This window comes from Antrostomus carolinensis, unplaced genomic scaffold (genome assembly GCF_000700745.2).
Source record: "Antrostomus carolinensis isolate BGI_N321 unplaced genomic scaffold, ASM70074v2 scaffold33944, whole genome shotgun sequence".
Taxonomy (NCBI): domain Eukaryota; kingdom Metazoa; phylum Chordata; class Aves; order Caprimulgiformes; family Caprimulgidae; genus Antrostomus; species Antrostomus carolinensis.
This window is the reverse complement of record NW_010309264.1, coordinates 457-14,210: the sequence shown is the minus strand read 5'-3', so window position 1 is coordinate 14,210 and position 13,754 is coordinate 457. Positions and strand designations below refer to the sequence as shown.

The following is a 13,754-nucleotide window of genomic DNA, read 5'->3' as shown; positions in this document are numbered from 1 at the left end:
AATACATATATTTCATATGTATTTTAGGAACAGGAGTAGCTGTAAAGGTTGACCCTGGGCTATTCAAGATCTGTGACTGGCCACCTAAGCATGCTTTATTTGTGCTTACTGGCTGACTTAATGTATACTAATGGGAACTATGGCTAAAGAAATAATTATGAATCTGAATGGTGTGTGAGCATCAGGGAACTGGTGAAATTACACATAAGCCATAACAAGAAGTTAAAAACTGTAGAGGGGTTTAGAACTTTGATGATCTTTCCCTGACTTTATTTTTCCCGAATCAGGAGATTTTTGGTAACATTTAGTTGATTCTGCATTCAAATTTGTGTTTCCACACGAGTACCACGTTTGCTATTGTTTGATTTTGCTATTGCCTTCCTGTGGAATGCTGCTCTCTTGCAGTTTGTTTGATCCATCTTCCCTGGCCAGTAGAGTTAGAGCTCAATACCTTTCTTCCTTTCAGCAGCATTTTGAAATAAGCTTGATGGGTATCTGCCTTACCGGGGAACTATTTACCACTTTACTGTTCCATAAAATGATTGTATCCAAACACAGCTACCCCATTGCTTTGATACAGGACATACTGCTGCTACCTGTGTCTGTGGCAAGGCTGACACATTATAGAAGTAAGTCAGAAAAGATATGTCTTTTCCCAGCTCACCTTTTGCTTCTCCCCTCCTGAACAGAAGTTTTTGTAAATGATTTTATATGCTTCAAATTTGTCAGCCTCAGTAAGACTTTCCTATCAGAACAAAGGTAACAATGTGAACTTTTTTTAAAAAAGAAAACCCAATATTTTCTGCTGAAAATCTCAAATATAGCAGCTCTGTCCTCTTCTCCTTCCCATTCCAATGTTTTATTTCCACTGGGCAACATGTTTTCAAGCCAGCTCTTACATTTTTCTTGGATTAAACCAAAACCCCATAGTTTCCCTGGTTTAGGAGAGGATGATTAGGCACCTTCTGAAAATTTGGTGGTGGAAAATGAGGCTCAGAAAAACAATGGTAATTGAGCATCATAAAATCAGCTGCCACTTAGCAAAAATAATGGGACTTTTACTTGCTTTACAATTCTCTCCTTCCTACTGTGGCCACCTTCATTTCCAAAAGTACTAACAGAGGATAGAGATGGCAGATGGAGAAAACGTTCTGGGGTGAATGAAAAAAATAATATTTAAAAAGATTAGTTTAATCTAAACAAATTATTTTTTCACCAAACAGTTATCTCAATAAAAGCTGCAATATGAATCTCAGACGGGCTGCGTGGCATGAAGCCAAAGGCTGAGGGCTACCAAGCACCGGAAAAGCGCAAGCGTAAGTACACCTGGATGGCATCCACAGCACATCTACATTTTAGTGCATCTACAGAGTACCACAGAGGACAATGTTTTGTATAAACTTTTAAAGAACTTTACAAAGATGAATGCCCTCTTTTGCATGGCTCTCTGATGAAGGGTTAATAAAGCTTTGCCCTGCAGTGGCTCAGGTATGGTCTGTTTCCCGTTACACCCATGCTGGACCGTGCTCACCTCTGTGTCCCAGGTCCTCTGTCACTTGGGCAGTGTCAGAGGGACCATCTGCCTTAGAAAGCAGACTGACACGATGAAACCCAGCCTTTGGCTTCAAAGAGGAAAACAGTTGTCTGGAAAATGATGGGCTGTGCTTTAAACAGGTACTGTTAGCTATAACTCCTGTGAAGTCTGTGGAGAGGTGTTGATGTATGCAAAGAGGACATCATTAAAGTATTTTTCCCATCATTTTTTCCTTTTCTCCCTCACCCAGGCTCCACAGGTTAAAGCTCTGTTGGCTGCAGTTGTCAATAATTTAAAACTCTTACCTCACTTTCAGCCTGGTGCTGGAATAGACCACCTGAAGAACTCTCCAGGGCTGTGAGTACATTTGGGAGTTTTGCTGTGCAGGTTTTTAGGGAGTTCCCTACAATAAATTTAAGCATTACTCATCTGAGTCAACTTTTTATCTCCCTTGTCTTTCCAGTTTCCAATACATATTTGTCATTTCTACCTGTGAAATGTTCTCCATCAATTATTTGCTTCTCGCTTAAAACATTTTGTATTCTGAGATCTTGTCTTTTGAAGCACACTTTGGGCAAAAAAAGGAACTCACTGATGTCAGCAATCCTTTTTGTAATTCTAAAGTCACATATCTTGGCTCCAGATTTCCCCTTTCTAAGCCCAATTCTTTTAACCTTTTCCTGTAAATTAGATTCTTCAGGCTTGGTGTCACCACTGACTGCGAGGCAATAACTCTTCCTTTGACAGAGAGGTTTGGAGAGTGCCAAATGAGTAGTTTAAATGGTTTTCTCTCTCTCTCTCTTTAATCTCTCCATTTCTGCAACTTCCATATTATAAATCTGCTGTATAACATCCACACAAATGGTGATATTAAATATAATATGAAGTTCTGACAATGAGTTTTGAATGCTTTGCCTTTCTAGAGCTATTAATATATGTTATGTCACTCATATACATCTGAGATATGTCAGAGCAGGTAAACATTTTTGGCTTTCCTGTGATAGCTGCTGTAGCCACCCTTCCTGATGATCCAAGCTATTGACAGAAATGGCTCCCACCAGAGGGGCTAATGAGCTGGAATAATCCTGAAATTACAATGTGGCCACTGCCTCTGGAGCCAGCACTAGAAGAGGCTTGGCAGAATCCCACTGTTCTTGCAGGCAAAGGTAGGATATGCTGATTGGTAAAACTGTCAATAGGCAAGTCTGTAAGAGCTTGCACTAGCATGCTGAGAAGAGAGAAAAGAGAGAAATTCAATTGCAGATGTTCTTGACTCAGGAATCACCTTAAGAGAGCTGATGTTTCCCACTTTCCGCTGTAGGTAATGTGCCTGAGGGCTCACTTTGTCCAGAAAGAAAATTGATCACATCTTCAAAAGAAAAGAAAAAAAAAATCCCTCCAACACATGAGTATTTTGTCAGGAAGGTATGGCTATTTCATAAGTGTTAAAAGTCAGCTGGTCTTCTCTAAGTAAGCATTGAAAAAAAAAAAAAGGGTCCATTTGTTATTTTCCAGTAAGAGATGAGCCAGAATCTATTTAACTGATCTCTTTTTTTCTGTATGATATTGTATATATATATCATGCTAAAGTCTCCAGCTCTGGGCTCCAGATTAGATTATGAATTATATTCATCTTTTATTCCAAAGCAGTGAGGTACTGAATCTATATTTGAATTCATTTAATTAGGCAGCTGTGAATTTTTATTTTCCATACATGGACAGACCCTGTCTTTTATTAGACAGCCTTAATACACACTGCAGCTGCAATTACATACACTCATATAATCTTGCTCACTCCTCATTCTACCTTAGACCTTCCTTCCCTTTGCAACTCAGTTTTTATATCAATTCTCTCCCATTCACCTGACAAAATAAAACCTGAGTATTTTCCTTTCTCAACAGCTCTGCATTTCTGCAGCTAATTTCTTTGTTCCTAAACTCCTTACCAACTTCTCTGTTGTTCCCCCACTGCTGATTCATTACTAATTTCAGGACAACTAAACCATTCTTCCTATCAGCTTTCAACTATGTTTCTCTCTCTTTATATGAAGCCAACTTGACTTGGGCGTATAAAAATACATAATTAGTATGGGGGTGTACGCACTATATATATAGATAGGTGGGGCTTCTCTTTTTTCTGAGTATAGCTGACAAGTATAAAATCATTTTTACTTGTAGCATTAGTGAACAGATTGCTTATTATGAAACATAATCACTATGTGAAGGCACATTTTGTTGCAAATTGTGTTTTCTGGCATCAATTTGTTTGCATACATTTAAAATTTTGTTTCCAGCAAGCTTCACCTGTGCAACTCAGTAATTTCTATGAAGATAAGTGTCAGTCTTGCTCAAAAGTATGTTTGTTCATAGAATTGATCATATTTAAGGGGACTGAATGTGGATGAAGAGAATCAGAATAGAATATTCTGCATTCATTTATGACATACTCCATAGTCTGGATACCCAGCTACTAGAGTCTTTAACATGATTCTTACATTTCCCATATCTATACATTTTTAAGTGGACTTTTATTTCTGCTGATGGACCGTTAGGTGTCTTATTCCCCAGTTCTTTTTAGCTAGGTTCATTGGCATATATTTCAGTTATTCTCTGCCAGTAGACTGAAATCAGCAAAACACCTCCAGTTCCTCTCAAGAAGTTCTATATTACCATTAACTATTATATGTTTAAATGGTGTTTACAGGCTGAATGTAAATGTGAGCATACTTTACTCTTTTGTGTCCATAATCCTGCCTAGTTCTGTGTGAAAATTAGTTGTACAAATGAGGAAATGTGGTATTTTGGAATGACAATATTCTGATTTGTATGCAGCAGTGCAAGAATTGCATGTGGAAATGATGTGCTGTTGTGAACATTTGTTGGGCTCAACTCTATTCCTTGATAACCTAAAAATCAGGCTTAACATGCCTCTATTCTGAAGGTGTACATACAAATGAATCTTCAGAATAACACATACTGATTACACACTTGGAAAGCCTGATTTTTGTAAATAAGGTCTATGGAGAATTGCATGGGCAGCTCTTGCTAACGTAGATAAATGAGGCACACCAGCCTCATATGGGAGTTTTGCTCTTCAAGTTCCTGTACGATGCTCAGATGGACCCTCTCTTACATTAGATTAGCAAGCAGAAAATGGATATAATTTGATTTTCTATTTCAGCCAGAATTTCTGCCAGCAGTGCTTGTGGATCCTGAATTTAAGGCAGTGAGAGAAAGAAGGATTGGAAGGGACAATGCCAGGAGCCAGAACAGGTGACAAGTACCTTTAAATTGCAGACCAAAACTTCCCATTAAAGCATCCAAAAGCTCTTGGCAGTCAAAATCCCACCAGCTCTCAGGCCTGCTCCTGTTTGCAGTGACTTGGGCTTGGGTCTGGCTCACCTGCTTTTTAAAGTAAATTGATTTTTATCTCATTGCTGCAACCAGGTGTGACAGAGCAGCTGTAACTATCACCGTTGTCACCTGATGTCATGGTTTGCTTCTCCACCAAAGCAGCTGGTCCAGGTGGGCCTATAGGGGTGCTGCTACTTTCCTCAAAACATTGGGAAAAGGTGGAAATGGGTGGTCTGCCTGTGTGTGGAAGGAGGATGGTGGACCGCAGTCATTGAAGATCCTGGGCCAGTGGCTGTGTTTCTACTGGGGAGCAGGAGAGCTGGGTCTCTCAGTGATGATGTGGCTTCCTAACTTTGTGGACCTTAAGGTGGTGATAAGAAAATTTTGAAGAGTAATAATTCTGTTCAGATCTACCTATCAGACCTCAGCCGGTCTACTTCTTGTCTGAGCAGATAACCCTAGTTTTTGATCAAAGCTGAGATTTTTAACTTCACTGTTGCTTTGCCTGCTTGGGTTGGGATCCTGCTGCTGGATTAGCTAGGAATCCCCCCAAAAAAGAACTTGGATCTCAATAACATGAAAAGGAACAGATGTGAAGCAAATGCATTTTCCCTGTGTGCTGCTGAGCAGTGTGCAGCTTGGGACAAGAGGGGCTACTGGAGAAGCAGTGTGCTCTTCGTCTTTGGGACGTCACCGTCTCTGTGCTTCAGCAGGTGCCCCTGCAGGGCTCCAGCACTCCTCTCTGATGGGAGTCAGGTAAATTGGTTTGTTAGGTTGGTGATGGCATGGGACTATTGTAGCAGTTTGGGAGCACAGGAAGCAAAGAGAGAGACAGCCATTTTATTTTAGGCTTATGCTATACATTGAGATTCATTATACAATTTTTTTTTCCCTAAATTAATACAAAAATAGTAAAAATAGGTTAAAAAAAGCCCAAACGAAAACCCCTGACATCTTGCCAGCCATTTATTTGACGCACAGATTAAGACTTCTCGGAGCTTAAATAACCTAGAATTATTTATGCTAACCTTTTTTATTTTTCTTTTCCCAAATTAAAAAAAGGTGATGACTTGCAGAACGCCAACCACATCAGACGGATTCATGCCTGAGAGGCGGCTGCCCCAGGCAGCTGCAGGTGATGCTGGGGTGCCCTCTCTCCAGGCAGGAAGCTGTGCCAGGACCACGATGGGGTGAATGGTGGCACGTTGTGGGATGCTGCTCTGTCCCAACCTATGCACCATGGGCAGGAACATGTCTTTGAATCCCCTCCTGGGATGTCTTTGCCATGTTTTTCTCAAAAAACCCCCTCTGAAAAACCCAGAAGTTCTCCCTTACACTTTCCTGTCAGTGGACAGGTTTCACAAGAGCTTCCAGGGGGCCCATCCTAATGTTGTCTAATGAGATCGGGGAGGTGGTGAGGGGAATCAGTTTCCCTTGCCCCTGCCCTGGGCTGGGGTCACTGGCAGTGCCCTGTGGCGATGGTGTGGTGCCTGGCCATGGGTGGAGGATGCTGCCTACCTTTGGGGCAGGAAAGGGGCTCTCTCCCCTCCACAGCCCCTTCTCATCAGAGCTCTGTGTACCCCAGGAAGGCTTACTTATTTCAAAATGAGTAAATAAATGACAAGTACTTTTAGTGATAAATGCAGGGATAAAACCATGGAAGAAATACTTTGCCCCTACATAGCTAATTGTACAGTTCAATTTGTATGGATTGGGCTTCTAATACCTGCAAAAGCAGGGGAGGAAAAGGCTCTGGGTAATCCTTTCTGACCAGGGTCTTCCAAAAAGTGGTTTCCCACAGGGCTCATGCCTTACCCCACGAGCTCTGGTTCAGCAAAGCCCAGCAGCGCTGTCATGACATGAGGAGCTAGCTGTGCCCGTGGCAGCTTGTGCACGCCAGGAGCTGCCGGGCTGGGCTGTCGCACAGTGACATGGGAAGTGTCCCTGCCATAGTGCTTGGTCTGGCATCTCCAAGACCACTCAGCAGAGCTGCCTCAGCCTCATCCTGCGCTCCCATCCTGCCAGCAGCTCCCAACCACATGAGAGCAGCTACAGCAGCTGGGGGTCCACAGCCATCCCAAGGCTAACTCCTGTGAACTCTGCTTCCCTTCCCCACACCTCCTTGAACATGCTACCTACTCGCAAAGTTAACGAATAGGAGAAACACCCGTTCTTCTCCCACAAAAACCACCTGCTAAAGAGCTGTTTCTGGCTTTCTCACTGTTTTTAAGAGGAGTCATGGTCTTCCTTCTGACTCTCCCAAACTCCACCCAGTTGTGCCGCCACTCTCTTTTTGTTTTCTCTTTGAGTAAAAATAAACAAGGTGTTGGTTGAGGTGGGATTTGGTGGCTCACAGGAGGACAGTCAGCCTAGAAAAAAGCATTTAAAAGTACACCTTTCAATTTACAGTACATATTTTACCTGAATTCAGCGTTGGCTCAGAACACTTCTGAGAGCAGATGCAAATCCTCATGTGGCTCAGCATAACCTCAGGCCACTTTGGTACTGTTTCCCTCCAGGTTCATGCAGTTGACTATGATAAGTGTGTTTGCTTGTCTTTGGAAAACAAGCTCTTTTTCTTTTGCCAGACAGGTTTTTCTCAGCCTTCACAGCTCTAATTTTAATCTAACTAGAGAAATTTTGCTTAAACCTTTGGGCAGAAAATTCTGGCTTCATCAATCAATTTTTATAGCGTAGTTATTCCAACTATACCAACTTTTCTCTCTTCATTTGTTCCTCCAAATAGAGTACTTGTAAACTGAAAATGAATTATAACAAAACTAGACTGATCTTGACGGTCATATGCACTTAGGTTGGTTCTTTTTCCCCATGCTTACCCAATAGTAAAAATATACTGTACATCATACCTTACTGTATGGAAATTTTAATGTTTGTAGAAGATATACGTGCTCTGTGAGCCACAGTCCTATATAGTCTTGTTAGCCTTAGTTAAAATTTTTGCTGTTAAATTTTAGTTAGTGCCTGACAGTGTATAATACTCTATTATACTCAGTGAATTTATAGAAAAATTGGGTCATCTATATTGCAAGCTAAACCACAGTGATACCTGGGCTAAAAAGCCACTTAAAAGTATGACAAAAAACTGCTTAAGTCTAGGTAGTCTTCCAAAATGGAGGTTCACCAGTAAGGGTAAGATTTTATGCACAGTGAGCCACCGAGAGTGCTTTGGATTAAGAAGAGAGCACAGCATCTTCACCTATTAATGAATCGGCACAGTGAGGACCAATTTACTCTGGTGAAGATAATTGCTCCAGAGGAAAAAGTCACAGGGGAGGAAGGCCAAAGTGGGTTAACATAATCTGAAACCTTGAGAACATGCCGTTTCTGGTTCATTTTGAGGTATTCAAGCTACCAGCAGAGAAAGAGTATTTGGTGCATCTCTCAGACACATCAGAATTCAGGCAGAAATCTCATGGACCTGGGCTGAGTATGTCTTGGATATTTTCATGGCTTTACCTCGCCAAGCCTGGAAGTGGGGATCAGAATGGCGGCTTGAGGTGAAACACAGTGAAAAATGTAAGTTGTTTTAGGCTCTGTTTTGGGTCTCCTCTGTTTTGGGGATGCTTCAGTGGCTGTCTCCTGCCTGGCCTGTCCCTTCCTGTCTGGAGAGGTGCATGGCTCCTCTTCCCCCTCCCAGTCCCAGGTGGCCAGCAGGATTGCTAGTTACTGGTGGGGTAACACAGCACTGGGGGAAATTGCTAGGGGAGGAATCTGCTCTTAAAAAGATTTCTAAGAAGGGGCTGGACAAACATCCTTCATAATTGATTTAAATGTCTTTGGCTCTGCCTTGGGGCAAGGGGGTGGGCTGTGTGACTTCTCGTCCTGTCTTCTGTGGACACCCAAGCACTTTCTCCAGCACTTTGCCATAAGAGTGCCTTTTTATCCCTTTTCTGACAGGTTTGGAGCTAGAGGAGTAATTTTATCACTGGTTTTATCACCCTCCTTGAAGATCTCCGAAGGCCTCACATGCTGAGATTTAATGAGAGATCTGTGAAACTACAAGCTTGTCTTCGGACATCTCTTTAAAGATGCTCCTACCTATGCATTTCAATTAGATGTGAAGAGGTTTATGGTAGTCGGCTTTGTGTCGGGTGTTTGCAAATGATAGCATCAGGGATAGCAGAGGTGTAAAATCAGTGTTTGCCGTGTATTCCTCTCTGCAGTGTACAAACAGCCTCTTTCACGCATCTCCCACTTCCAGGTGTCCCACAAGCCAGTAGATTGCTGCTGCCAAAAGTGGTTTGCAATTCCTCTGTAACTCTCAACTAATTTGCTAATGCCCTCAGAAGTTTAAAAGCCACTGCGGCTGCCTGTTGAACAGCCAGGAGATAGGGTGACTGTTACTTAAATGGCATAATGATGGTCACAGAAAATCTAGTGAAGTATATTCAAGGAATGATTTTTGGCTGAAAAACACAGCCCTAAGCCTGAATCTAAAGAAAACAGGGGAAACAGATCTTTCCCCTAGCCTCACATTCATTTGGCTGTCTTCAAGGTGTCCGCCTGATTCCTGCCAAGGCTGAAGTTGTTGTTACAGCTTCCCAGCTGCTACCGCAGCAAATGTTGTTTGTTCAAGCAAAGAGCCTGTGCATTCCTGGACACAGCTTCCTTTGCTTCTGGTCAGAGAAGGGACTTATCCAGGGGAAAGTAAACGTTGCCAGCTGCACGGCGGACTTGTTTTGCTAGTCGGTATGTAACATTTTGCTCCAGGGCAAAATATCTAGTTATCTTATTTTCTGCTAGGGAGGAAGCTGCAGAAGTGTCTCTTTGCTTGAAAATTAATATTCATTAGGCGGCATTTGCAGGTTTTGCACAAGGTGATTTGGGGGTCACTGGGACTGGATGCTAAAGATAAATTTCATGCAATGAAGCATACCTTCGGTTTGTGACCACAGATGTGCTCATCCCCATATGGGTAACACAGGTGGACTCCCAGTGGCCCAAGCCCCGTGGCTCCTGCAGTATCCCTTCGCCCTCCAGACACTGGGATTGAGGCAAACATTGTGCCAATTGCTGAAAACTTTTCAAGTACTCTTACTTTCCCGACGAGCTGTAAAAAGCAGTTTGGTTGCAATACATTCACCTTGCACCACAAAGCAACAGTCCATATATTCATGAGACCACCCCACACACCAGCCAGCTTCCGGCAACTGGGTTTTTGCAGACAATGTATAGTCGGAATACTCTCAGCAAAACCCACAGAGTTGGGTTACGTATCCCCACTGGGGTTCAACCACATGATAAAACCTTACAGTAACGAGCCTGTCACTCTTAAGGGTGGAGGGGGTGGAGGAGGAAAGAGATGCTTCTTTTTCTGCATTACTCCACATCACAGATGCTGACAGAATTATTGATTTAGAACTCACAGCTCCAAAAAGACTCAGTAATGTAATCTTTTTAAGTTTGGTTTTGGTTTTTTTTTTATTCCCTCAGACATGGTGTTCAATAGGCCCCTTAGATATGGGCTCTTTGGGGACATTGTTAAACTTGCTGCTGCTAAACCGAAGTCCCAACCTTTGGTTTGTTCCAAACAACTCTCACGGTCTACTGTCTCTTGGAAGAGCCCATAGCTGCAAGGTCTATTGCTTCACAGGTGCTCTAGGAAGACTGAGGGATTAAGTTATACATTACGTAAAACTACCCACTAATCCTCTTAGTGTGCGTTACCAGTGAATGGCCTGAAATAGGCTCTCACTAAAAGAGCCCTAACATTCACTTTCTTGATGACATTTTAGTATTTGAGGTTTGTGTCATGGATTTTGGTGCTGAAATATTCAGTACACCATCTTCTGCTTGCTGCTAGATCCACTTGCACGTGTTAGTAGAGTGCTAACAAAATTGCAGTTGGTAAAGCAGATTACGTGTTTAACTAGCGAGATATGTATAAAATAGAATTATATATTTTCTAGAGTGACAGAGTCACTGGGTTTTTTTGTTCTTTTTTGTTTTTATAAGAAAAGAAACAGCTATAAAACCATGATTAAAAATATTACAAGGGATGATTTACATTTTAAAATTATATTTTTAAAAAAAAAAAAAAAAAAAAGGTGATTTATAACATAAAAGTGTTTGGAAAGCATTTGGTTGCTGTGTACTGCCTTCTTTCCCAGTACAGTTTGCTATCTGTTATACAGTCTTGCATAAATGTTTAGATTAGGGGAGAAAAGAAAAATTATATGTGATGGCTAAGACCTATAAGAGCTGACTCACTGACTTGAGTTATTGCTGTGCAGAAAGTTTGTAAAGCCTTTACATCCAGCAAACATTTAGTGCTACTTCAGCCTTGACAGTTGACCTTTCAGTCTGATTGGGTTTAGCCACAATAATTGCAGCATCTGCAGTACAGGCGATGCAGATGACTGCTTAGGAACCCAACTTCTCTCATTAGATCTTACTTCATGCATATAAAATTCAACCCTTCTTTGCATGTGTGTGCAAATTCTCTTGTAATACCTGTTACAGGAGCTGAGCAAGGTACAATCCTCCAGCTCTTTTTAATTTTTTTTTTAAATTTCTCCCATAATTTTGAATATTCCTGGATTTAGCTCAGAGTGGGGAGGGAAAACCTCCAAACCTCTTCCTCTCCCCAGTTAGTTAGTCAGTACTGGTTTCTTTTTTTTCTTTTTTTCTCTTTTTTTTTTTTTTTTTGTTTTTTTCCCTCAGTAAGACCTCATGTAAAAAAGCAACAAACAAACAAGTTAGACTGTTGTAATTTGGTCAACCACTCGGGTACTATCCATATCCACCATTTCAACACACTCTATTTCCTCACGGTTTTCAGGATTCTTCTTCTCTTTCCTTTTCTTCTTGGACGGTGGCAGGAAAGTCAGTATCACAGGTAAAATGGCAAAGCAGTGAAAGAAGGTGACTAATGCTATTAAAAACAAGCACCTGAACAGTGTACGGGTCAGATTTGAAGGCACAGCTGCAAGAGGAATCAGACCAACAATATAGCAGAGGTAGCTCTGCAAAATAGCTACCCCATGCACTTCCAGGGCATTTTTCACCCATTTAGTTCTTGTGAACTCTTTGCCCAGGACAAAGGTTGATAACAGTGGAGCACAGTTGTCAATTGTATAATTAATTCCGTAAATTAAGCACAACACAGAAATACAATCTAGTTCCACTTTCCACAAGGTCATAAAACCTATAACTCCAAATTCAACTGAGGCAACAGTTAGAGTGAGCCAGACATTGATCAGAGAGTCTGCCACCAGGAATGCAGAGAAGAAGAGCAGAAATAAAGCACTAATGCAGGAGTTTTGTAAGGGGGCTCCCACTGAAGAGGCATAACGATCCATGTACACAAACGATGGATTGAAAACAATGAATTTCACCTTGGAGGTGAGAGAGAGCTTCCTCAGGGTCTCCAGGAGGTCATAAAGTTCTTCCCTCTTGGTTTCCATTGTCTTGGCCACCAAGAACATCCTGGAGGCCACGACATCAACTTCGTTGTTGTATTTCTTGGAAAAGATGATATCCTCTGAAAAATGGGCAAACTGAGGGGCCTTTAGGAAGGAGTTCCTCAACATATCAGTGAAGTTCTTCTTGGGCAATCCGGTAGATATGTTGAGTTTCCTAAGGTAATTTAAGTAGCTTTCAAACCAAGATATCCTCACAAAGCCCTTGGTATACTCCAGCACATCCTCCTGGACACTGGTGTTCCAGTACTCGATCGACTCGTAGATGTAGAACCCAATCACCGGGCTGTAGTTACTGAAATACTTCTGCTGGGCAGTCGTATACTCAATGGTCCGTGTGGCGGTCGCTACGATGTTGCTCAGGTCTGACCCTTCACTGACCTGCAGGTAGCCCATTAAGGCAAAGGAAATATAAACAAGGTAAAAGAGAACTACAAAAGGCTTGACATAAGTGTTTGTTATCCAGTCACAATAATAGCGTTTCAGGAACCACACCAAAAGATGACTCTCGTAAGTGTTTGTTTCCTCTGAATCCGCCGTGTCCTCGCTGAATTTGGCTGTCAGAAGAAACCTATACCATGCAGGCTTCTCTTGCAATACCTCTGGCTTTGGTACCTTTCTGCAGAAGATACTATGCTGGTAGTTGTTTTCTATGTAGCCAGTAAACACCAGGCTGGAACCATAAAAGGAGAGTACATAGAGGTAGTTGAAGAAAATTGCAATACAGGAATTGCAGCAGAAAATCCTGGCTGCTTCAATGTTAGTGAAGGGACTGGCACCTATTCCGAAAGTGACCAGGTACATGGCAGTGGTGAGGGAAAACGAGAGCATGGAGTCTGCAAATACAGCTGCAGTCCTCTCTTTAACGTGTTGATCTTCTCTAGTTTTTCTCCAGGAGGACAACATTTCAAAAGTCCCATATAACCCATGACCTACAATAGAGAACAAAGCGAGTGTTTAAAGTACTCAAATCAACACGCAGAAAAGCGTAATGTGGACATGCTAAAAGACCCAAAGCAGACACAGCCAGCTGTTACCAATGCTTGAAGTAAACGTCCTGCAGAAGAGAGAAATGAATATGGAGGTCTAAGTCACAGGAGCAAATTCACTACCTGACTAGCAAACCTTACTGCCAGAGCTTGAGGAGAGTTCTGCATCGCTGGCACAGGGTTGATGGGTTAAAGAGATAGGATTTTTTTCTGGTTGGCTGTTTCGTTTCATTATTTTGAAGTGCCTGTGATGGAAGATGCTTTGAAATTAGTTTTTCCTGATGATGGGATCTGACCTGTGTGGTGAAAACAAAGAAATATGACCTTGGAGTGCCTGTGCAGGGAGCAGAGCATTAGTTGTCTGCTTTGTAGAACATCTGTAAAAAACCGAAACCTTCATATAAGCTAAATATTGTCAAGTAAATCAGTCACTGA

General features: G+C 41.9%; 1 protein-coding gene across 1 annotated transcript; it reads right to left on the bottom strand.

Annotated features, from left to right (window-relative positions):
- Positions 1–11,607: 11,607 nt before the first annotated feature.
- On the bottom strand, positions 11,608–13,263 carry PTCHD1 (patched domain containing 1; the record flags this gene model as incomplete). Its single annotated transcript, XM_010166063.1, has 1 exon — positions 11,608–13,263. A coding segment is annotated over one exon (1,656 nt), but the record flags the coding sequence as incomplete, so codon positions are not given.
- Positions 13,264–13,754: the final 491 nt, after the last annotated feature.